The 24,944-nt window shown below is 43.9% G+C and overlaps 2 protein-coding genes across 2 annotated transcripts in view; one reads left to right on the top strand and one right to left on the bottom strand.

Annotated features, from left to right (window-relative positions):
• Positions 1 to 13,005: 13,005 nt before the first annotated feature.
• PIGH (phosphatidylinositol glycan anchor biosynthesis class H) lies at positions 13,006 to 23,198 on the top strand. The gene is made up of 4 exons (XM_047795193.1): positions 13,006 to 13,260; positions 17,841 to 18,050; positions 18,974 to 19,057; positions 21,635 to 23,198. Exons 1-4 carry the CDS (start codon positions 13,081 to 13,083, stop codon positions 21,725 to 21,727), a joined length of 567 nt encoding a protein of 188 aa, XP_047651149.1. The 5' UTR covers positions 13,006 to 13,080; the 3' UTR covers positions 21,728 to 23,198.
• The window catches only part of PLEKHH1 (pleckstrin homology, MyTH4 and FERM domain containing H1), a 59,776-nt gene continuing 57,144 nt past the window's right edge, over positions 22,313 to 24,944 (bottom strand). Inside the window, exon 29 of the mRNA XM_047795192.1 lies at positions 22,313 to 24,495. Within this exon, the coding sequence (XP_047651148.1) occupies positions 24,334 to 24,495 (162 nt within the window). The 3' untranslated portion in view covers positions 22,313 to 24,333. The remainder of the gene's footprint in view (positions 24,496 to 24,944) is intronic.

The following is a 24,944-nucleotide window of genomic DNA, read 5'->3' as shown; positions in this document are numbered from 1 at the left end:
ACTTGGGAAATTAAGATCTTGTTTAGGTCACAGGATTATGGATGTATTTTCTTTTTCTTTTTTTGGCCACACCCATGGCATGAAAAAGTTCCTGGGCCAGGGACTGAACCCAAGCCACAGCAGTGATAACATGGGATCCTTGACTGCTAGGTCACCAGGGAACTCCTGGATGTATTTTCTATTATGAAATTTCAATTTGATGGTTCTGGGAAAATAATAAATATATCTTATTAAAAATGGATGGGTAACACAATTCTTAAAATATATAAGAGTATCAAAAAATCAAATACCAGGAGTTCCCGTCGTGGCACAGTGGTTAACGAGTCTGGCTGGGAACCATAAGGTTGTGGGTTCGATCCCTGCCCTTGCTCAGTGGGTTAAGGATCCGGCCTTGCCGTGAGCTGTGGTATATGTTGCAGACTCGGCTCAGATCCTGCGTTGCTGTGGCTCTGGCATAGGCTGGTGGCTACAGCTCCGATTAGACTCCTAGCCTGGGAACCTCCATATGCCGCAGGAGCGGCCCTAGAAAAAGCAAAAAGACAAAAAAAAAAAATCAAATAACAGAGTTCCCATTATGGCTCAGCCATTAACGAACCCCACTAGCATTCATGAGAACATAGGTTTGATCCAGGGTTGCCGAGAGCTGTGGTGTAGGTCAAAGACGTGGCTCAGATCTGATGTTGCTGTGGCTGTGGTGTAGGCCAGCAGCTACAGCTCCAATTGGACCCCCAGCCTGGGAACCTCCACATGCCACAGGTGTAGCCCTAAAAAGATAAAAAGACAAAAAAAAAAAAATCAAATACCTAGGGAGTTACCTGGTAGCCTAGAGGTTAAGAACTCAACATTTTCACTGCTATGGCTCAGGGCAATGCTGTGGCTTAGGTTCGAACACCAGCCCAGGAACTTCTGCATGCCATGGGTGCAACCAAAACACACACACACACACACACATTAAATATCTAGAAATAAGTCTAATGAAAGAGGTACAAGATAACTTGCAGAAGATTGCTGAGAGAAATTAGACAAGGGAGTTCCCGTCGTGGCGCAGTGGTTAACGAATCCGACTAGGAACCATGAGGTTGCGGGTTCGGTCCCTGCCCTTGCTCAGTGGGTTAACGATCCGGCGTTGCTGTGAGCTGTGGTGTAGGTTGCAGACGCGGCTCGGATCCCACGGTGCTGTGGCTCTGGCGTAGGCCGGTGGCTACGGCTCCAATTCGACCCCTAGCCTGGGAACCTCCATATGCCAAGGGAGCGGCCCAAGAAATACCAAAAAAAAAAAAGACCAAAAAAAAAAAAGAAATTAGAGAAGACCTAAAAAAAACGAGACACAGATAAGGTTAATGGGCTGGAAGATTCAATATTAATAAGACGTCTAAAATATGGAGTTCCTGTTGTCGCTCAGCAGGTTAAGATCCTACTGGTATCCCTGAGGATGCAGTTTCAATCCCTGGCTTCGTTCAGTAGGTTAAAGGATCTGGCGTTGTTGCAAGCTATGGCGCAGGTCATGGATATGGCTTAGCTCTGGGGTTGCTGTGGGCAGCAACTGCAGCTCTGATTTGATCCCTAGCCTGGGAACATACATAGGCCGCTGGTGTGGCCCTAATAAGACAAAAAAAAGATAAAATAAAATAAATAAGCTACTAGAATATATTGTGCAGTACAGAGAATACAGCCAATACTTTAAAATAACTATATTTTTATTATTTTTTAATTTTAATTTTTGTCTTTTTAGGGCCACTCCTGCAGCATATGGAAGTTCCTAGGCTAGGGATCAAATTGGAACAGTGGCTGCTGGTCTACCCACAGCCACAGCAATGCAGGATCAGAGCCGCATCTGTGACCTACACCACAGCTCACGACAATGCTGGATTCTTAATCTAGTGAATGAGGCCAAGGATTGAACCTGCATCCTCATGGATACTAGTCGGGTTTGTTACCGCTGAACCAGGATGGAAACTCCTAAAATAACTATAAATTGAGCATAATCTTTAAAAATTCTGAATTACTTCGTTGTACACCTGAAACTTATATATTGTAAATCAACCATACCTCAGTTTAAAAAATATTCAATTCTCTCTAAAGCGGTTGATTCAATGCAATCCAAGCAGGATTTCTGGTGAAAACACAAAAACCTAGAATAGCCAAAACAATCTTGAGGTAAAAGATCAAAGTTGGAAGACTTAATATCATGAAAAACCACAACCTACTATAAAGTCATGATGTTGATGTTGACACAGGAAAGACAAAAGAGAACAGGGTATAATAGAGTCTGGAAACAGACCGAAGCAAATGCGGTAACTTGATTTACAACAAGTCAGTGGGGAAAGGAGAGTCTTTTCAACAAGTACGGCAGAAAAAAAGAGCCTTGATCATTTACTTCATATTAAATAAAAAGTAATTCAAAATGGATCATAAGCATAAATATGAAAGGTAAAATAATAAAACTTCTAGAAAAAAAGGAATAGAATATTTGCATGAACGTGAGGCAAAGTTTCTTAAATGGAACATAAAACAGCACTAACCATAAAAGAATATATTGCTAACTTAGACTTCATTAAAATTAAAACCTAAAAAAAAAAAAAGGGAAGGAGTTCCTGTCATGGCACAGCGGAAACGAATCTGACTAGGAACCATGAGGTTGCAGGTTCCATCCCTGGACTCACTCAGTGGGTTAAGGATCCAGCGTTGCCATGAGCTGTGGTGTAGGTCACAAACACAGCTCAGATCTGGCGTGGCTGTGCCTGTGGTGTAAACCGGTGGCTGTGGCTCTGATTAGATCCCTAGCCTGAGAACCTTCATATACCACGGGTGCGGCCCTAAAAAAAAAAAAAAATTAAAACCTCAGGATCTCCTGTTGCGGCTCATTGGTAACGAACCCGACTAGTATCCATGAGGACACAGGTTTGATCCCTGGCCTTGCTCAGTGGGTTAAGCATCTGGTGTTGCTGTGAGCTGTGGTGTAGGTCACAAATAAGGCTTGAATCCCAAGTTGCTGTGCCTGTGGTGTAGCAGTCATAGCTCTGATTCAATCCCTAGCCTGGGAACTTCCGTATGCTGAGGGTGTGACCCTAAAAAAAAAAAAGACAAAAAAAGTAAAACCTCTGTTTGTTAAATTGGAAGAATCAATATTATTAAAATGACTATACTACCCAAGGCAGTCTACAGATTCACTGTAATCCCTATCACATTGTCAATGACATCTTCACAAAACTAGAACAAAATATTTTAAAATTTGTACGGAAACAAAAAAGACCCTGAATAGCCAAAGAACATTTAAAAAGAAAAACAGAACTAGAGGACTCAGGCTTCCTGACTTCACACTATATAATAAAGCTACATACAATATCAAAACAGTATGGTAACTGGCACAAAAAAAAACTGAAACGTATATCAGTGGAATAGGATAAAAAAGTCCAGAAATAAACCCAAGTACCTACGGTCAACTAATCTGTAGGAAAGGAGGCAAGAACATACAGTGGGGGAAAGAGAATCTCTTTAATAAGTGGTATTGGGGAAACTGGACAGCTACATGTAAAAGAATGAAATTAGAACATTCTCTAACACTATACACAAAAATAAACTCAAAATGGAATAAAGCCATAAATGTAAGGCCAGATACTATAAAACCCCTAGAGGAAAACATAGACCAAACACACTTTTGACAGAAATCACAGCAATATCTTGTTTGATCCACTTCCTAGAATAATGACAATAAAAACAAAAATAGGAGTTCTCGTCGTGGCTCAGTGGTTAATGAAACTGACTAGGAACCATGAGGTTGCAGGTTCGATCCCTGGCCTTGCTCAGTGGGTTAAGGATCCAGCGTTGCCGTGAGCTGTGGTGTAGGTCACAGACGAGGCTCGGATCCCGAGTTGCTGTGGCTCTGGCATAGGCCGGTGGCGGCAGCTCCGATTAGACCCCTAGCCTGGGAACCTCCATATGCCGCAAGAGTGGCCCAAGAAATGGCAAAAAGTAAAAAATAAATAAATAAATAAATAAAAATAAATATAAATATAAAAACAAAAATAAACCAATGGGACCTAATTAAACTTAAAAGTTTTTGCACACCAAAGGAAACCATTAAAAAAAAAAAAACCCAAAACCAAAAAGACAACCCACAGAATGGGAGAAAATCTTTACAAACAAAGCAACCGTGAAGGGATTAATCTCCAAAATATACAAACATCTTATAGAGATTTATATGAATAAAAAACTAATCAAAAAGTGAGTACAAGATCTGAATAGACATTTCTCCAAAGAAGACATACAGATGGCCAAAAAGCACATGAAAAGATGCTCAACACTAATTATTAGAGAAATGCAAGTCAAAACTATACTGAGGTAAGACCTCATATCAATCAAAATGACATCATCAAATGTTTACAAGTAATAAATGCTGGAGTGGCTGTGGAGAAAAGGGAACACTTCTACACTGTTTATGGGGATGTAAATTGGTGCAATCACTATGGAGGACATTATGGAGGTTCCACTGGTGGCTCAGTGGAAATGAATCTGACTAGCATCCATGAGGACGTGGGTTCAATCCCTGGCCTTGCTCAGTGGATTGAGGATCTGGCATTGCCGTGAGCTGTAGTGTATGCTGCAGACACGGCTCAGATCTGGCATTGCTGTGGCTTGGTATAGGCCAGTGGCTACAGCTCTGATTCGACCCCTGGACTGGAAACCTCTATGCCCCAGGTGCATCCCTAAAAAGACAAAAAACAAAAACAAACAAACAAACAAAAACAACCTAAATATAGAATGACCATATCATCCAGCAATCCCACTCCTGGGCGTATATACAGAGAAAACTCTAATTCAAAAAGATACATGCACCCCAATGTTCATGGCAGCACTATTTATGATAGCCAAGACATAGAAGCAACCTAAATGTCCATCAGCAGAGGAATGGATAAAGAAGAGGCAGTACATATATATATAATGGAATGTTATTCAGCTATAAAAAAGGAATGAAATAATGCCATTTGCAACAACATGGATATACCTAGAGATCATCATACTGAGTGAAGTAAGTCAGAGAAAGGCAAATATATGAAATCACTTATATGTGGAATCTAATAAAAATGGTACAAAAGAACTTATTTAAAAAATAGGAACAGAGTTGCAGATTTCAAAACCAATCTTACGCTTATCATAGGTGAAATTGTTGGGGGGAGGGAATAATTGGGAGAATGGGAATAATTTATACACACTACTGTAAAAATAGATGATTAATAACCTATAGCACAGGAAAATGTACTCAATAGTTTATAATAACCTATATGGGAAAAAAGAGTGGATATATTTATATGTATACCTGATTCACTTTTCTGAACACCTGAAACTAATACAACATTGTAAATCAACTATATTCCAATAGAGTTAAATTTTAAAAAAAGATATCATTAAGACTATGAAAAGGTAGGGAGTTCCCATTGTGGCTCAGCAGGTTAAGAACCTGAATTAGTGTCCATGAGGATGTGGGTTTGATCCCTGGCCTTGCTCACTGTGTTAAGGATCCAGCATTGCTGCAAGCTGTTGTGTAGTTCACAGATGCGGATCAGATGCAATGTTGCCATGGCTGTGGTGTAGGCTTGCAGCTGCAACTCCAATTTAACCCCTAGCCTGGGAACTTCCATATGCCACAGGTTCAGTTGTAAAAATAGAAAGAAAGAAAGAAGGAAGGAAGGAAGGAAGGAAGGAAGGAAGGAAGGAAGGAAGGAAAGAAGGAAAGAAAGAAAGAAAGAAGAAAGAAAAGAAAGAAAGAAAGAAAGAAAGAAAGAAAGAAAAGAAAGAAAGAAAGAAAGAAAGGAAAGGAAGAAAAGGAAGAAAAGGAGAGAGAGAGGAAGGGAAGGAAGGAAGAAAAAGTAAGGCACAGACTACATTTTACTGCATGAATGATAACACCTCAATTAAAAAAAATAGTTTAAACGGACAGATAAAAATTCTCCTCTGAAAGTTAGGGTAGACATAACTTTCCTTATCCTTCCTATTAAGAACAGCTAAAATCCTTGAATATTTTATATAAAACAATAAAAAGAAGACTCCGAAATGCGGGAAGAAGGAAGCCTTTCAGAGGCTAGGCTAGGGACCCTGGAAGGACACAGTGCATTCACTGGGTTTTCTTTTTGCCTCGTCTATCTCAGACCACCTGCTGGAGAAGATGGCAACTGGGAAAATAGCCAATAGAAACCCACACTCTCTAGCCAAAAGCCCATGTAAAGAGCAGCCTAGCAACACTGCAAACTTTCAGACAATAACTACTTTACTCTGGCTAAATGCTACAGAAAAAAACATCAGGCCCATCATTACCCCTAAGGCTGATTGAGAGACCTAGACTTCCACCTTCACCAGGCTGTAGAGAGGAGCCCCACCCTGCTGCTGGGGTGAAATCAGAGACGGCTGAATAGTAATAGCTTCCCCTAATGCCACCAGGGGTCAATGAAGGCCAAGTGGGGAACTTGGACTCCTGCCTCTACCTTGCAGTAATATGGTAATGCTTCTCTTCCTCTGCTGGAGCAGTGTCAGTATGCTACCAGCCTGGGCCCCTGGACTCTAATCAATAAATGTTGATGAGAGACTAGATAAGAATTTCAGGCAAGTCTTTACTGGGATTCATGCTGCAGCATGAGGGAGTTGAGAACAAGAGTCACGTGCCCAGGCTCTTTCCATGAGGGGAGATTCTTGGGTCCTTAAAACGGGTGACAATAGGGGCAGGTAGGTGGGTTGGGCATGAGACATAGCTTAGGTGGTCTGTGTGCAGGGATTGTGCACAGTGATTTTTGCTCCCAGCACCTCAGAAATCAAAGTTGGTTTTGTGGCCTGTTTGTATCTTATTTTTCTTAATTGTCCCAACTGCCCATATGTGGAATTATGTTTAGTCTCTTATAGTTTCTTTGTATCCTGTTGCATGAGGGGATATTTGTCCAGGTACAAGCACTCCAGTGAAGGGTACCAGGTTCCAGGTCTCAGCTTATCTGAAATGAAGGGCTGCTATAACAAAATATTTAAATAAAGATCGAAAATCTCCTAATATGATAAGTGCTCAGGTTTCAATAAAAAATCATTCATCAGGAGTTCCTGTTGTGGTTCATCAGTAACAAATCCAACTAGTATCCATGAGGTTGTGGGTTCAATCCCTGGCCTCACTCAGTGGGTTAAGAATCTGGTGTTGCCATAAGCTGTGGTATATGTTGCAGATGTGGCGTGGATCCTGCATTGCTATGGCTGTGGCATAGGCCAGCAGCTACCATCCTGATTTGACCCCTAGCCTGGGAACCTCCATATGCTGCATGTGCAGTTCTAAAAAGAAAAAAAAAAAATCATTCATCAGAAAAATCTCAACTGGAATAACCATAGACAATTCACATATGCCAATAGCAGAATGGTGTAGTTGTTAGAATTATCTGACAAGGATTTTAAGCAGCCATCATAAAAATGCTTCAACAAACAATTACAAACACACTTCAAACAAGTGAAAAATTTGGTCTCAGTACAGAATAGAAGGTATCAAAGAAGAACCAAATGTAAATTTTAGAACTAAAAAATAAAATACCTAAAATTTAAAACTCGGAGTTCCTGTCGTGGCTCCGTGGTTAACGAATCCGACTAGGAACCATGAGGTTGTGGATTCGATCCCTGGCCTTGATCAGTGGTGTTGCCATGAGCTGTGGTGTTGGTTGAAGACGTGGCTCAGATCTGGCGTTGCTGTGGCTCTAGTGTAGGCCGGTGGCTACAGCTCCGATTAGATCCCTAGCCTGGAAACCTCCATATGCCGTGGGTGTGGCCTAGAAAATACAAAAAGACAAAAATAAATAAATAAATTAATTAATTAAATTAAAAACTCAATGTATGGGCTCAACAACAAAATAGAGACAGGAAAGAATCAGTGAACTTGAAGATAGAATAGAATTCACTCAATCTGACTGACGGTGAGAAAAAAAATACTGGAGAAAAGCTAAGAAAAGGGCTTTAGGGACCTTAGAAATATAACAAACAGATCTAAAAATTATGTCATTTGATCAGAAGGAGAAGCGAAAGAAGGCGAGGCTGAAAAAAACATGTGAAGAAATAATGGCTGAAAATTTCCTCAATTTGGTAAGACCTAAACTTGGGGATTCAAGAAGATGAGCAAACACAAAATAAGATTAACCCAAAGAAATTCGTGCCAATATATATCATAGTCAAACATTTGAAAACTAAAGACAGAGAAAAAACCTTGAGAGCAGTGGTGGAGAAAAAACACTTTACCTAAGGGGGAAAAAAAATTCAAATGACAGACATTCTCCATCAGAAACCATGGAGACCAGAGGAGTGACACAGTATTTTCCAAGTTCTGAAATAAAACTGTCATCTCAGAATTCTATATCCCATGAAAATATCTCCCAGGAATGAAGGGGAAATCAAGACATCTTCAGATGAAGGAAAACTAAGAGAATTTGTCACAAACAGATCAACCTTAAAAAAATGGGTAAAGGATGTTGTCTGAGCAGAAAGAAAATGCTAAAAGGAGGAATCTTGGAGCATCAAGGAAGGAAGAAAACAATTCGAAAGAGCAAAAATATGAATAAACACAATAGACTTTCTTTCTCCTGAGTTTTCTTTCTTTTTTTTTTTTTTTTTTGTCTTTTCTGGGGCCACTCCCACAGCATATGGAGGTTCCCAGGCTAAGGGTCGAATCAGAGCTGTAGCTGCCGGCCTATGCCACAGCCACAGTAACATGGGATCTGAGCTGCGTCTATGACCTACACCACAGCTCATGGCAACGCTTGCATCTATGACCTACACCACAGCTCATGGCAACGCTAGATCCTTAACCCACTGAGCAAGGCCAGGGATCAAACCCGAAACCTCATGGTTCCTAGTCGGATTTGCTAACCACTAAGCCACGACAGGAACTCCTCTCCTGAGTTTTCTAAATTATGTTTGATGTTGGAGAAAAAAGTGTGCCGCTGTCTCATATGGGTCTCAGTGAATGTAGAGGAATTATTAAGACTATTATAAATGCGGAAGAGTAAAGGGAGGTAAGCTTTCTACACGTGACTTGAACTAGTAAAAATGTTGATACCAGTAGACTGTGATAAATGGTTGTGAGGTATTAGAAAAAAAAATATGTATATGGAGTTCCCTTTGTGGCTCAGCAGAAATGAATCTGAGTAGTTAGTATCCATGAGGACACAGGTTTGATCTCACTCAGTGAGTTAAGGATCTGGCTTTGCTGTGAGCTATGGTGTAGGTCACAGACGTGGCTTAGATCTAGCATTGCTGTGGCTGTGGTGTAGGCCAGCGGCTATAGCTCCAGTTGGACCCCTAGCCTGGGAACTTCTGTATGCCGTGGGGGTGGCCCTAAAAAGACTATATATATATATATATATATATACATATATATATGTATATGTATATATATATATATATACATATACATATATATATGTATATGTATATATATATATGTTGGTCTCTCCCCCTGGTTCCTGGCACAAAGCTCCTAAAACACTTGTAATTTCCTAAGTGATAAGAGTCCTAGAAACATTTTTTTTGTTCTAATATTTGTTCTTTGGTTCTTGACACAAAGGTCATAAACGCTTTGGGGTTTCCTGGTCGATAACAGTATCTTTTGTTCTAAGAAGGCAACTCTTGGTGGGATCCTGGATGGGGGCTGGTCACCAGAAAGCCCAAGCCATGATTAGAAGCTTGGGATTTTCAGCCTATGCTCCCCGCCCTATTCTCCAGAGAGGAAGAGTAGCTGGAAACGGATGTAATGATTGAGCATGCTTACATGCTGAAGACTGCATTAAAATCCTGAAACTACAAGGTTTGGAGAGCATCCGTGTTGGTGAAGCCTCCATATACCAGGAAGATGATGTATCTCACTCAACGGGGCCAGAAGCTCCTGCACTCAGAACCCTCCCAGACCTTGTCCTCTGTATCTCTTTATCTGGATATTCATCACATCCTTTGTTATATAATAAACTGGTAAATATGTTTCCCTGAGTTTTGTGAGCCATTCTAGCAAATACTTGAACCCAAGACGTTAGAGCAGAAAAATCAAAGAAGAGGCAGGAGGACGGAGCACTGAGACATCAAGAGAGTTTTATTGACTAACAGATTCAGATTGGCCAGGAACACTGAGAAAGAACGTGGGGCTCCCCGCCCACTTAGGGAGCAGTTAGTTATAGAGGAAAAGGGGTAGTTTCTATTTTTAGCATAGCTTTGTTCCTGGGCTAAGTCAGTATTCAAGGGGGAGAGGGAGGCAATCTCCTTAGGCATGTGGGTAATGGTTTGGGGTCGGGGGTAGAGCGCAGTTGTAAGGGAACATCCCATGATGAATGAAGTTTAACTGGTCTCCAAGGCACTGTTGGGGTGGGGGAATCAACCTTCTAGACTGTAAGTCTGATTAGGGTTTCGGTGGTGCCTGGCACGTCATGTCTCCACCTAAGACAAGAAAGAGGAGGTCATGGGGAACTCGGATGTGCAGCCAAGTGGGGAGAAGTCTCATGGGACCGAGCCCTTAATTGTGGGGTCTGATACTATCTCTGGGTAGATCGTGTCAGAACTGACACCAACTGGTGTCACAGATTTACTGCCCTTGGTGTGGGGACTTCTCCTAACATTTGGTGTCAGAAGTATTGTGAGTGTGGTAGCAGTGTGAAGGTAAAGGAGAAACACAGACCAAGCTTTTTCTAAAACAGTTTTGTATATGTAACATAATACCTAGAGCAACCACTAAAAAAAGCTATATAAGGAAGCATATATTCACACTGTATAGATAAGCCAAAATAGAATTTTAAACAAGGTGAAACTGTAAGCTGCTTTTTGCAAGAAAGAGCTCTCTGCAGGAGGCCCCTTTTATCTTGTCACTTTAACAAAGCTATATTTTAACTAGCTTCCAGCCCAAGCACACCTTTCAAATCTATTGATCACACATATTTTGTTCCTTAGATCAAAGAAAAAGAAATGAACAATAAGTCATTAACAGTTGGTCAGAATTTTTTTTTTTTCTTTTTTGGGCCATACCTGCAGCATATGGAAGTTTCCAGGCTAGGGGCTGAATCAGAGCTGCAGTTGCTGGCCACAGCCACAGCCACACCAGATCCGAGCCACATCTGTGACCTACGCCAGAGCTTGCAGCAACGCTGGATACTTAACCCACTGAGCGAGGCCAGGGATTGAACCCACATCCCCATGGATACTAGTCGGATTTGTAACTCGCTAAGTCACAACGGGAACGCCACAGTTGGCCAGATCTCTTCCCCAGCTTCCCCTTCAGTAACCTCACAAGCAAACTGCGTAAACAAGATAGCCTCTAAAGAAAGTCAGAAGAAGTAGATAAGCCTGCACACAGTGGGAAATGTAGATGAATCTCAGTAATTAACTGAGATTACTTTCCTTTCTCCCTTAAAAACCTTTCATGGCCAAACAGAATCTTGGGAGCTGGTCTTGTTATAGGGGTCCACTTTCTCCCCAGACTGCCAGCTTTTTGATTAAAGCAATCTTTCTGTTTCTACCAGCACTTGCCTCTTGAGTATTGACTTTTTAGCAGCAAGCAGCAAGACTGGAGTTTGTCAACAAAATGTGTTATATTTGTCTTTTTAATGTAAATATTTCTTTTCTTTTTTTTTTTTTTGTCTTTTTGCCATTTCTTCGGCCACTCCTTTGGCATATGGAGGTTCCCAGGCTAGGGGTCGAATCAGAGCTGTAGCCACCAGCCCGTGCCAGAGCCACAGCAACTCGGGATCCGAGCAGTATCTGCGACCTACACCATAGCTCAGGGCAATGCCGCATCTTTAACGCACTGAGCAAGGCCAGGGATCAAATCCGAAACCTCATGGTCCCTAGTTGGATTAGTTAACCACTGATCCACAACGGGAACTCCAAATGTAAATATTTCTTGATCAATTTCACAAAAAATTGCAATAAGATTTACAAGTTTTTGTTGGTTTTTTATTTTTTAATTAAAAAAATTTTTAGGGCTGCATCTGCAGTATATGGAAATTTCCAGACTAGGGGTAGAATCAGAGATACAGCTGCAGCAACTTGGGATCCAAACTGCATCTGCAACCTATACCACAGCTCCCCGCAATGCTGGATCCTTAACTGACTGAACATGGCCAGGGATCGAACCCAGGTGTTCATGGATACTAGTCGGGTTCTTAACCCACTGGCCACAAAGGGAACTCCTTTGATGGCAGAAGGAAGGGATAATAACTAGACTCATCATCTTCTGCTCTTGCTAACCTCCCAGCCAGGATTTGTCTGCCTACTCAATGCTCCAGGCAGTGGTTTGGGAGAGAGGACACCTAGCCAGTGAGACCTAAACTCCTTACCAAGCCCTATACAAAATCCTCCTGGTTCTGACCTCTACCTACCTCCCAACAGCCGACTGCATTCCTTATGCGTCAGCCTCTCTGACCTTTTGATTCCTTCAATAAGCCGATCTTGTTCCAGCCTCGGGGGCTTTCTTTTTCCTGGTCCTCCTTCCTGGCAAATTTCTTCTCCAGACCTGCCTCAGACCAGTCTGGCACCTTATATTTGTAGCTCCAGTGTCTCATCTCAGAGGATGTCGTCTGCCCTCTTCAAAGTCCTCGAGTAGCCCTGCAGGTCCTATTATTGCCAAGAGCACTCTGAGATTATTTCCATATTGTTTCTCTTAATAGGAAGGAAACTACTAGAAAGCAGGGATTTTGTCAATACTGTTCACCGCTGTACCCCTTCAGCACCTAAAACTACCTTGCACCGGGATGAATGAATGAATGAACAAACACTTGCGGGCTGTCTCCTTGGGCGTACTCTGGCTTAGAAATAGAAATCAGTTTGTTGGGCGAAAGCACGTTAACAGCTGTTGTAATCTGCCCGCTGAGGCCTTGGCCCCCTTTGAATCTCTGGGGTAGATAATCTTCAAATCCCTCTGGGCCAGGGCGTGGAAAAACCTAAACCCGAAGAGCGTCCCTCTTGTCGGCGGCGGAACTGCGGCTGCGCGCAGCCGGGGGAGGGGCGTGGCCAACCCCGCCCAGAGCCGGCGAGAGGACGCTGGAGGGCGCGCCAGTCGCCGCGGCGTGGCCTGGTGGGGGCGAGCCGGCCATGGAGGACGAGCAGAGCTTCTCAGACATCTGCGGGGGCCGCCTGGCCCTGCAGCGGCGCTACTACTCCCCGTCCTGCCGGGAGTTCTGTCTCAGCTGCCCTCGGATCTCGTTGCGCTCGCTCACCGCAGTCACCTGCACCGTGTGGCTGGCGGCCTACGGACTCTTCACGCTTTGCGAGGTAAGGCCGGCCGGCCCCTTCCCGCGGGCCGGAGTCGGAGGCTCGGCTTTGGAAGGGTCTTAGGGTTGAGCCCAGACCTCTCGCCGGACCCTCCTCCAGTCGCAGGGCTGGAGGGAGGAAACGGGAGGGTTCTGGGGACGCCATTCCGCTGCTGGACAGCTCTCCTCCTTAGGTTTAGTGACGTTTGTGCTCCTGTACTTTATCCTGCTCACGGGCTCTGCTCCCTGGTTCCACCCAGCATACAGATGGAGCTAGTCCTTGCACGACAGTCCAAAACATTAACTTCTCCGTGCTCTCTGTGTAGTCCACGCGCATAGTCATTCAGGTCCAAGAGTTCAAGAGAACTAAATGGATCGTCATCATTCATCACTTACACTCCTTAGAGGAATCACTGCTAACAGTACCTTATAGTCTTCTAGAAACTGCCTGTGCCGCCACAGTAATGTCTTTGCCTCCGCAGTTCACACAAGCAAGTTAAGAGTTTGATAGTTCTTCCTAATTTCTTTTTCAAGGCAGTCTAACTCCTCCTCCTCCCCATCCCTTCCCCAAATTTAAATTGTGAAATTTTGGACATGGGTGGTTTCTATGCTCAGTTCTAGACTCATTCCCTTTTTCTGGGCCTCAATGTTCACGTCTCCAAAATGGAATTAATATCTGCCATGCCACTTTCACAGCATTGTGAGGGTCACATGTAGTGGCTTTGTGACAGCCCTCAAATAAAAGGAATCATCCTTATTGTTTTCTTCAGTAATTTAGTTTCGTATGTAGTGCCCTAAATTGAATGTATTATCCCAGGAGTGACCTAACTAGAGCTAAGTACAGCAAGGCTATTTATTTCTATAGTTTGGGTATTGTTTCCCATACTGCATCCATTAATTTGTACCAAATTGCATTGAAAAGCTTGTTCGTAAGTCACTCGAATTGGTTAAGTTGCCAGGACCATCCTTCCCCTTCCGTAAAAAGATTTAATATATAACATAGCTGAACTTCAATATGAGCTTGAGCTCTGACCATGTAGTCATGTGAGGAAGAGGGAACAGTATTTATTAAATGCCCACCAAGTGCCTGCTGCTTTACTGAATGCCTCATTTCAACCTTAGAAGAAAATCAAGACTCAGAGTAATAACTTATCCAAAGTGATAAAGCTAGTAAATGGCATACCTGGGTTTCAAACCCAGGGCTGACTCTGAAACTATTTCTTCTCACTACACTATGATGTCTCCTCCTTGGGGAGGGCTTACTTAGGCAAAATTTTTAAATAGGGGAAGTTTGTTTTTGTGCCAGCTCCCTTTTGTACACATTTCTCCCATCCTGGTATATCCCACTTACCCCATCAAATGTCCAGGCTCAGTAACTTCAGCTTCCTTTAAACTCCACTGCAACACTTCTTAAGGGCCCTGTGTACCAAAATTTCTTTTCTTTCCTCCTATTCAAAACTATTAGAGTAATGAATCTCAGCTAGAATGAGAAGTCTGATGAAGAAATTCCTTAAAACATGTGGCTTAACTTCAACCCAAACGAATACTGAATTGTTAGAATTTCAGAAAGAAAAATGCAGTATAAAAAATTGTAGGTAGTGGAGTTCCTGTCATGGCGCAGCAGAAAAAGATCCAACTAGGAATCATGACGTTGCAGGTTCAGTCCCTGGCCTCGCTCAGTGGGTTAAGGATCTGATGTTGCCGTGAGCTGTGGTGTAGGTCGCAGATGAAGCTCAGATCTGGTGTTGCTGTGGCTGTGGTGTAGGCTGGCAGCTGTAGCTCCGATTAGACCCCTGGCCTGGGAACCTCCATATGCCGCGGATGCAGCCCTAAAGTGCAAAAAAAAATGTAGGTAGTAATGAAGTTTGGGGCAAGGATTACTTTCTAGAAATGCTAATATGGGTCAAATCCCCTAAGTATATCATGTTCTTCATCCCTTCTTTCCTCCCAGTTTTTGAACTCACAGTTCTGTTGGAATTCTAAGTCTTTACCTTATTTATTCCTAGAATATCCGATCTCCTTCCTTTTCTCAGCTAAGTATATCTGTAATAACCACTACCTCCTCTGTACCAGCTAAATCCTGCTTCCTTGGACGTCTTCATGGGATATTCCTGTGTGCTTAAGTCTCTTTCTTGCTTTCTCTCTCTCTCTTTTAATTCAGTCTTAGGCACTTCTAAGAGTATCACTTCTAGTGAGTATCACAATATCCTCCAAAAATATTTTATATATATTGATCTTGCCTCTAATAAATCTCTAAGGGCCAGAACCGAATTTTATCATTCTCCACTCTTCCTAATACTTAACTCAGTTCACACTGTGTACAAGACACTACTGTACTAGATGCTAGACTCAGTTAACTAAAGTGTTTCTGGATCATCAGAGACCCAGCACAAAGATTTCTCCATCTTCCATTTGTTAATCCACAAATGATTATCTAGCACAGGGGTCAGCAAAGTTTTTCTTTAAAAGTCCAAATAGTAAATATTTTAGGCTTTACAGGTCTCTGTCTCATATTCTTCTGTTTCTTTTTCTCTTTTTCTTTCTTTTTATCAACCCCTTAAAAAATGTAAAAAACAGAGTTCCCTGCGTGACTCAGTGTTTAATGAATCCGACTAGGAACCATGAGGTTGCGGGTTCGATCCCTGGCCTCGCTCAGTGGGTTAAGGATCTGGCATTGCTGTGAGCTGTGGTGTAGGTGGCAGATGTGGCTTGGGTCCCGCATTGCTATGGCTCTGGAGTAGACCGGCGGCTACAGCTCCGATTCAACCCCTAGCCTGGGAACCTCCATATGCCACGGGTGCAGCCCTGGAAAAAGACAAAAAAAAAAAAAAGACAAAAAATGTAAAAAACATTCTTAGCTGAAGGTGGACCAGACAAAAACAGATCACAGGTCCAAACAGTTTGCAGACCTCTGATCTGACACTTAACTATGTGTTAACGTAGAAGGAAGTAGAAAGTTACTTTCGAGGAAAACCAGAGCTGGTCAGTAGCTAAAGGGGTAAAAACAGATTTTATTCAGAAACAATTGTAATGGGAGAAAAGAGACCTCAGTATCAAATTGGGCTCAATCCTGAATATAGCAGGGGTCAGTGGGAATTTATAGTCAAGGAGCAGGGTTGGGGGTTCATGGGTGGAAAATTACTCAAAGAAAACCTCAGGGGCAAAGGGGGCTTCTGGCTAAGCTGATTTGACAGCATTTTTGCTAAAGGCAGTCCAAGGTGATCAGATACCAGGGGTGAGAGAATTCTCTAAACTCACTTGGCAAGATTCTTGCTACAGCTTGTTGGACCATGCAGGCCCAACAAGTATGGACACCAAGGTCTGATGCTTAGGAGAGCCCGACTAGAGGTAGGTCAGAGAGGGTGTCTTGTCAATAATAAAGTTTTTTTTTTTGTTTGTTTGTTTGTTTTGTCTTTTTGCCATTTCTTGGGCTGCTCCTGGGTCATATGGAGGTTCCCAGGCCAGGGGTCAAATCGGAGCTGTAGCTGCCGGCCTACACCAGAGCCACAGCAACGCAGGATCCAAGCCATGTCTGTGACCTACACCACAGCTCATGACAACGCCGGATCCTTAACCTACTGAACAAGGTCAGGGATCGAACCCGTAACTTCATGGTTCCTAGTTGGATTCGTTAACCACTGCTCCTCGCCACGACGGGAACTCTGTCAATAATAAAGTTTAATGAAACACTTCCTGCCCTCTCTTTTGATTCAAGGTCATCATCCCCCACCCCCGTGCCATCCTTCTAAATAAGACATTTTTGGAAAAAAAGAGAAAACAGTGCCACATGAAAGAAACATACCCCAATAGAAACTTTCTACTTAAGAAATGTTAAAAAAAGTTTGTAAATGTGTCTTAGAATCAAAGAAATAAATACCTTTTTGGGCGCCCTTAACACATCAGTTAGTCATTTCACCTGGTCAGTCAGCCACAACCCAAAACAACTAAACTAGCCCTAGATGGTAAGACCTGTATTATTTAACAAAACAAAAAGTCAGGGCTCTGAAGGCATAAGAGACTCAGATGATTTTGTGTTTTCATCATACTGCTCTTTCACCCTTGATGTCCTCAGCCTAGCTTTCCACACAGTTTGGCAGAGGCCAGGTAGTTCCAGGCACCAAAACCTCAGGATGAAGGGGCCTTCTCTTCTTAGATGTCTTTTGAAGATGGCCTTGGAAGGAGGAGTAGCTCTTGAGCATTATCTGCTACACTGTGCTAAGCATTTTATTATTGTTCAGTTGGTGGTTTTGCTGTCTGTTTTACCGATGGAGCATGGGAAGCAAAGATCGGAGTCCTTAAGTTACAATTCTGGAAGGAAACTCTCTGGAGAGCGGTGTGATGGTGGGTATTTTGCTGACGGAGGTTCTTTTCCCTAGACCTCTCCATTTGTCAGCTGCGTGTATTTCATCACATGCTTTTATAGCACTACAGAGACCAAATAAAAGCCATTTCCTCTTCCTCCTTGCATGTTCCTCCTATCTGTTCAACTCAGGATAGGACGAAGGCTTTTTCCCACCGCCTAAAGTTGACTTATTAAACCGCAGAGATTTATGGGGAGGACCACTGGGTAATCTTACCGCCCTTGTCTGGCTCTCTCTTCAGAACAGCATGATCCTCTCTGCTGCCATCTTCATCACCCTCGTAGGCCTGCTCGGGTACCTCCATTTTGTGAAGATTGATCAGGAGACTCTGTTAATCATTGATTCCCTTGGCATCCAGATGACCTCATCCTATGCCTCAGGCAAAGAAAGCACCACCTTCATTGAGATGGACAAGGTGAAGGATGTGGTCATTAATGAGGCTATTTACATGGTAAGTATTTAAGCAGTAACTTTTTTTAAAGGGCCTCAGCTGTGGCATGTGGACGCTCCCAGGCCAGGGGTTGAATCCGAGCCGCAGCTGCGGCAACCCCAGATCCTTTAACTCACTGCACCGGGCTGGGGATCGAACCTGCACCTGCTCAGTGACCCAAGCCACTGCAGTTGGATCCTTAAGCCACTAGCCATAGCAGGAACTCCCTTAAGTGGCAAATATTATTGGCCTCACTGGAGGAGGGAGCCCATGGGGTGTGTCTGGATCTACACTGTCTTCATACCGAAAGTTACTGATGTCACAGAAGTAAACTTGAGAGTTCTCCATTCTGGTTATTTGTAGTGTTTTATTTCTGGATGACCTGTCTATAGACCATAAAGGTGAAATTTGCATTGAAAACATATGTCCTTTATTTTTTTTGCTTTTTAGGGCCGCACCTACGGCATATGGAGGTTCCCAGGCTAGGGGTCGAATCAGAGCTACAGCTGCAAGCCTATACCACAGCCACAGCCACAGCAACGCAGTATCTGAGCCACATCTTTGACCCACACCACAGCTCACGGCAACACCAGAGCCCTAATCCACTGAGCGAGGCCAGGGATCAAACCTGCAACCTCATGGTTATTAGTCAGATCCGTTAACCACTGAGCCACAGTGGGAACTCCTGTCCTTTATTTTTAAAGAGATGCAGCAGGTTTTCATGGATAGATGGCAAGTCAACTTTATTTTCTAGCCCAGCTTCAAAATCACCTCTGGTTTGTTGTTGTTGTGTCTTTTTTCATTTAAAAAACAAGAATATGCTTCTCCCTCATTTCAAAGCTATCAAGTGGCCTCTCATTTATGAACAGGTTTTGCGCCTTCCCTTGAAGGAAAGAAAACTGAGCTTGACTTAGAACTCTGCTCTTTGGTTTATTTTCTTACAGCAGAAAGTGATTTACTACCTCTGCATCTTATTGAAGGATCCGGTGGACCCACAGGGGATATCCCAAGTAGTACCTCTCTTCCAGGTGAGCACAGAACACTTAAGTTTCTTCCCCAAAGACAATCCTCTCCCTCCCCCACCTCGATGTAGATCCACTGCTCCTTCTGTTCAGGAGTAAACTTCTGTTGTCAGGAGTATCTGAGGATACCTGAGGGCTGTTTTTACTGAGAAATAGGATTTTAGTTACTTCAGAAGTTCCTGGAGGAGTTCCCGTCGTGGCGCAGTGGTTAATGAATTTGACTAGGAACCATGAGGTTGCAGTTCGATCCCTGGCCTTGCTCAGTGGCTTAAGGATCCGGCGTTGCCGTGATCTGTGGTGTAGGTTGCAGACGAGGCTCGGATCCCGAGTTGCTATGGCTCTGGCATAGGGCAGTGGCTACAGCTCCGATTTGACCCCTAGCCTGGGAACCTCCATATGCCGCAGAAGCGGCCCTAGAAAAGGCAAAAAGACAAAAAAAACAAACAAAACAAAAACGAAGTTCCTTTCTGAGGCAAATAAAGGCTTTCAGAAATGTTATAAATGTATACAAATTTTAGAGATAAAAATAAACCTAAAGCAACTTCTGCCTATAATTCATCATTCAGGAGTTCCCACTGTGGCACAGCAGAAACGAATCCGACTAGTATCCATGAGGATGAGGGTCCAATCCTCAGCTTCGCTCAATGGGTTAAGGATCCGGCATTGCCTTGAGCTGTGTAGGTCAGACAGGGCCCCAATCCTGCGTTGCTGTGGCTGTGGTGTAGGCCAGTACTGTAGCTCTGATTCAACCCCTGGCCTGGGAACCACCATATGCCGCCAGTGCGGCCCTAAAAAGCCAAAAAAAAAAAAAATCGTCATTCAGCCACTTTGTCTCTGTCGGTCAGGCAGTATGTGATTTTACAGAGATGCTACTGATCTACACCTACTGTTCTACACTGTTTGGTGTGTTCCTTTTCAAATCTGCATATCCTCATGCAGCCACAGAGGCCATTATACTGATTATTTTAAATAATTGTATCATGTCAAATATCAGTTTATTTAGTCACTCTTTTGTTCACTTTTGAAATCATGTCCAGGTTTTTTCTTACTAAAAAAAAAAAACACTTATACAAACATGATTATAATATTTTATAGATATATAAAATATTTATGTATGCAGTAAACTGTCTCACCACCTTTCTTTTTTCACAAAGGATTTAAGGCAGCTAAGCTAAAAGCCTTTTGCATTATAGTTCAAAATTATTTTACTAAAGCTTATGAAGTTTCAAAGACTTTTGACAGTGTTTGAGAGTTGGCTCCAGAGACTGGACACATTTACCGTATTTTGGGAATTTGTACTTGCTTTTCTATAGTCTTGACTAACAGTGGGTTTAGCTATTTTTTAGTTTAGTGTGTAGGTAAAGGAATTTAGAGTTATTAAATTTGTATGCTTTTTTTTTTTTTTTAAGGGCCGCAGGTGAGGCATATCCAAGTTCTAGGCTAGGGGTCAAATCGGAGCCGCAGCTGCCAGCCTACACCACAGCCACAGCAATGCCAGATGCGAGCTCACCACAATGCTGGATCCTTAACCCACTGAGTGGGGCCAGGGATCAAACCCACATCTTCTTGGATGCTAGTTGGGTTCTTTTCTGCTGAGCCACAATAGGAACTCCTGTATTTCTAACTCTGTCAGTGCAAAGAGACTTTTCATATTTCCTTGTATTATCTATATTTTCTCGTTTTAAACTGTCCATCTCCTCTATTAGTCAAGTAGAATCTAGATACTGATTATGTGTTGTAACGATTCACATGTTTGGGGTAGCAAACTTTTATTAAATATGCTTTCCATATATTTTTTTCCCATTCTGTGGTTTTTAATTTGTATTACATTTTATGTAAAATAATTTTTGATATTTACTTTTTTCTCTTTTTTTTTTTGGTCACACTCGTGGCATGTGGAATTTCCTGGGCCAGGGATTGAACCTGTGCCACAGCAGTGATAGCACTGGATCCTTAACCCACTGCACCACAAGGGAACTCCTCAATAGTTACATATTAAACTGCCCTTCTTGACTCTGAGAACTGTTTCGCTTCCTGTGAGGGTCATCCTTGTTATTCCTCTTGCTTGCTCTTAGATGGAGATCATGAAATCTAGACAGATTTAAAACTGTTGGAGTTCCCTTCGGGGCGCAGCAGCAACAAATCCGACTAGGAACCATGAGGTCGTGGGTTTGATGCCTGGCCTCGCTCCGTGGGTTAAGGATCCGGCATTGCCATGAGGTGTGGTCTAGGTCGCAAATGTGGCTCGGATCCGCCATTGCTGAGGCTGTGGTGTAGACCAGCAGTTGTAGCTCCAGTTCGACCCGTAGCCTGGGAACCTCCATATGCCATGGGTGCGGCCCTAAAAAAATAATTTAAAAAGTAAATAAAACTGTTGAGCTCCTGCTCTGCAGTTCACAGGCTGGGCTGTGGGCCTACAAAGGGACTCCTCCCAGCGAGGTGCTGTGAGGCCTGAACTTCTGCCTCTGAGGCCACACCCGTGCGGTTTGGACCCCCTTGTCGTGGGTGAGAGATTGCAGATGCAGCAGCCCTGAGCACTCTGACGTTCATCCTGACCCTGCACTTCTCCCCCCCTGAATTCAGAGTGCCAAGCCCCGGCTGGACTGCTTGATTGAAGTATACAGGAGCTGCCAGGAGATCTTGGCACACCAGAAATCCACGTCAGCCAGCCCGTGAGTCCCAGCATTAGTGATCAGTATTATCTCCCAGGGGAGGTGACTCCTCAGCCACAGCGACTGGTTTATTTTCCGGATTCTAAACCATCCAACCAAGTGGATGCAGGCCCAGAAACCAGTCTGGATGCGGCGGATCCCAGAGCCGTAGAGCAGGTGACTGGAAACCTAACTTACCGTGCGATGCGGCGGAAAATATTTATGTATATTTTCGGGTTTCCCCTGTCAGGTTTTGTGTACTTTACCAACTGAGGGGAGACCTCGAAACCATACGTCAGAAGTAACACTGACAAAGAGCACTTTGTGAAATTCCTGAGCACATTCAAGTTTACTTTTTGTTGCAATTTGTGGAGCAAGATAATGGGAAGTCGATTATCAGATCTCTTGAGAAAGGTAATTTCCAATTGCACTACCCCTGTATAAAAGTTAAGAGAGGGAGGGAAAAAAAAGCCCTTCAGGTACTGGTTGGTAGGAGGAAAATGTCCTACAAAAGATGAGCCTCTGTCCATCTAGCGCCCATACAGGGTTAGCTTATGATGATTCTCTTAATAAGCAGATCTCTTTCCAAAACATACAAGGAATTGCTTGGTTCAGGCAGCTGCTTTTTATTGACAGACTTGATCATGGCATTTCAGTCACGGGGGTTAAGCACATTAATACTCTCGTTACTCAGCATTGTCTATGGTTTCAAAAACTTTTTGCCAAGAGGGATGAGACAAAAAGCCAGACAGAAATTTGACTCTGGTTTCCAGACATGTTAAAGGCCAGACGTGTACTACAGAAGCCTCTGTTTACATGGCAGTTTCTTCTGTGTAAAATTAACGAATTAGGGCAGGATTCCTGAAGGGCTGGGAAGAAGATGGGGCGGGGGGAATAGCTGGATCCCCAAATTCAATATGAACACAGCTCCAGTCTTGCTTACTTTTTCTTTGGGATTTTTTTTTTTTTTTAATTCCTGGGTAGATGATAATATTCTTATTTGCTTTAGAGCCACTCAAGATCTTACAAAACCAGAGCTGTAATTTCTGCCTTTTATACCAGCCCTGGAAGGGTTATTCAGGAGCCTGCAGGGACATGGGACATGTCACCTGTTGAGGTAGAAATGTCTCAGCTAAATCCCAAATCCTGGGGGAAGGGCAGGAACAGAAATGGGAGACAGCTATAAAATTGCCAGCCTGGCAAAGTCAAGTTTGTTTAAAAGAGGCCGACACTCGGATGTGCTGCTTTTTTCGTCATGCCTGTTGGTGTAGAGTGAGAAAGCAGAAGCTTACAGCCACTAAGGTGTTCCAGTAAACCAGTTCCAGCCTTGCAGTTCTTGCAGTGTGCAACACACACACACTTTGTTGGGGTTAAAGGCCTGGTTCTTGGATGCTACTGCTAAATCCATATCGTTTGTTCAGCCTTTATTGACAAATGGTAAGACTGCCTTAGAACTATGAAATAAAATGCAGTTTCTCCAGTGTTGGAAAATCAGAGTATGAATGAACTCTTTCGTTTTGTTTTTCCTGTTAGGGGAGGGTGGAGACGGGTCACCTCTGCAATCAACGGAAGGCCTCACTCAGGGAAGAGGGGATATTCGTATCAGCAGGGGGCCTGACACTCTTAGGCCAGGGCAGGTAACACAGACGAGTGCTCTGTCCTCACACTGGTTCCCAGCGCGGGTTCGCTGGAAATCCTGAGGGAGCAAATCCAGGCCCACGAGCCTGGAGGGATCTTCTGTTCCTGACTCATCTTGGGTGGCCTCACAGAGCAGCAAAAAGCAGAGCGCATCTGCTGGTCTTTCAAAGAGCAGGGACAACCACTTTGTCCTACAGTAGTAAGCACAGCCTCCACCGAGCCCCGTGCAGTCGTTAAGATGAGACAGGGAGCGGTTCCATTGGACCTACCCCCTGCCCTTGCTTGCTTGTACCCAATTGTGCTGACAGTCCAGGGTGAGGGAGAAGAGCTTTGGTCTCAGCCCGGCTTGCGCCTCGTCCTGCAGAGGTCGGTGCAGCTGTCCCCAAAGGGCCCCGCCGCCGCCGCCGCCGCCTCCTCATCTGCGGTAGGGGAAGGAGGGCCGTGAGGCTACTTCTCCTCCAGCCCTGCCGACGCCTTCCCCATGTGGGAAAGGAAGTCCAGTCTTAGTGAGTTCTAGGCTCTTGTCAGAGTGGGGGCATTAGAAATTTTAGTCCTCTCCTGTTGAGGGATGCTGGGAAAACTTCAAGTATCCATCCCCACATAAGGACCATATCTGGCTAAGAAAGAGTGGTCTCCCTGAGTGTATCAGTGCAAAAACCTGACCTAGAGCACTGATGCCCTCAGTAACCGGTAGCGGTGGGCCATCTCTCTCTGTGTCTAGAATCAGGCAGCATCCAGGGCTTAGTATCCTTGAGGGGAAAAAAGAGTGGTTTTTCTACTGGGTCTGGATTTGTAAAGGTTGGCCCTGAAACGTTATAAGGCACCTAGAGAGTAAAAGGCTCCATGGACACTGATATACACACTTCACAGAACAAACAGGGGCGAGGGTGGGGGAGGCCTGTGAGACCCATCACAGTAGCATCGCACCCCAGGATGCATCTCTCTCATCCCAGAGGCACCAGGTGGGGGTGGGGAAAGGGGCAGGAGAAACAGTCACAGCAACGTTGGCCCCTTGGCAGTGCGGGGAACAGAAGCGAAGAAGTGCCGCGCATCCAGTTCCCAAGGCTGGCAGGCAGCCGGCGGGTTAGTGGGTGGGCTCACAGCTGTGGAGCAGTGGTTCATGTAGCTGGCCACGAAGAAGGTCACCTCTGCAATCTAAGGAGACAGCACACAAAGGACTTGAACTAGCCTTGGCCTGAACCCAGCTTTCTCACTCACTAGCTGTTGTGCTGGGTATATACCCTGCATGGGCTTAAAATACCCACTCAGGAGAAAACATCCTAAAGGGGTCATTACTGTGAGGTTTGGCAGCCTAGTGAAATGGGCGCCTGGGGGTCCCGGGATGCACAGGAACCTGAGGACAGGAGGACCAGTGTTCCTTGCTGGTTGTCTCCAAGCCAGGGCAGGGGGCCTGCCTGGAGGACGGGATCTGTATATCCTCTGCTTTGGCAGGGAAGGTATTGAAAGGAGGGAAGGGGTTTGAGCATTAAAACAACAGGCTTTCAGTTACTCAGAAGGGAGTCAGAGACTACAAATCAGAACTTTGGTTTCAGAGTCTCTGGAATTTTTTTTTTTTTTTTTTTTGCCAATCAACATTTCCTGAA

Source organism: Phacochoerus africanus, chromosome 9, assembly GCF_016906955.1.
Source record: "Phacochoerus africanus isolate WHEZ1 chromosome 9, ROS_Pafr_v1, whole genome shotgun sequence".
NCBI lineage: Eukaryota > Metazoa > Chordata > Mammalia > Artiodactyla > Suidae > Phacochoerus > Phacochoerus africanus.
The sequence above is the reverse complement of the archived record's forward strand: the minus strand, read 5'-3'. Positions and strand labels throughout refer to the sequence as shown.

What these genes read in the sequence shown, in the direction of transcription:
- PIGH (XM_047795193.1), top strand. Translation starts at nt 13,081, where the DNA reads ATGGAGGACGAGCAGAGCTTCTCAGACATCTGCGGGGGCCGCCTGGCC. An exon ending in TTAATGAGGCTATTTACATG is followed by an intron (nt 18,051 to 18,973) that starts GTAAGTATTTAA and finishes ATTTTCTTACAG; the next exon opens with CAGAAAGTGATTTACTACCT. An exon ending in AAGTAGTACCTCTCTTCCAG is followed by an intron (nt 19,058 to 21,634) that starts GTGAGCACAGAA and finishes CCCTGAATTCAG; the next exon opens with AGTGCCAAGCCCCGGCTGGA.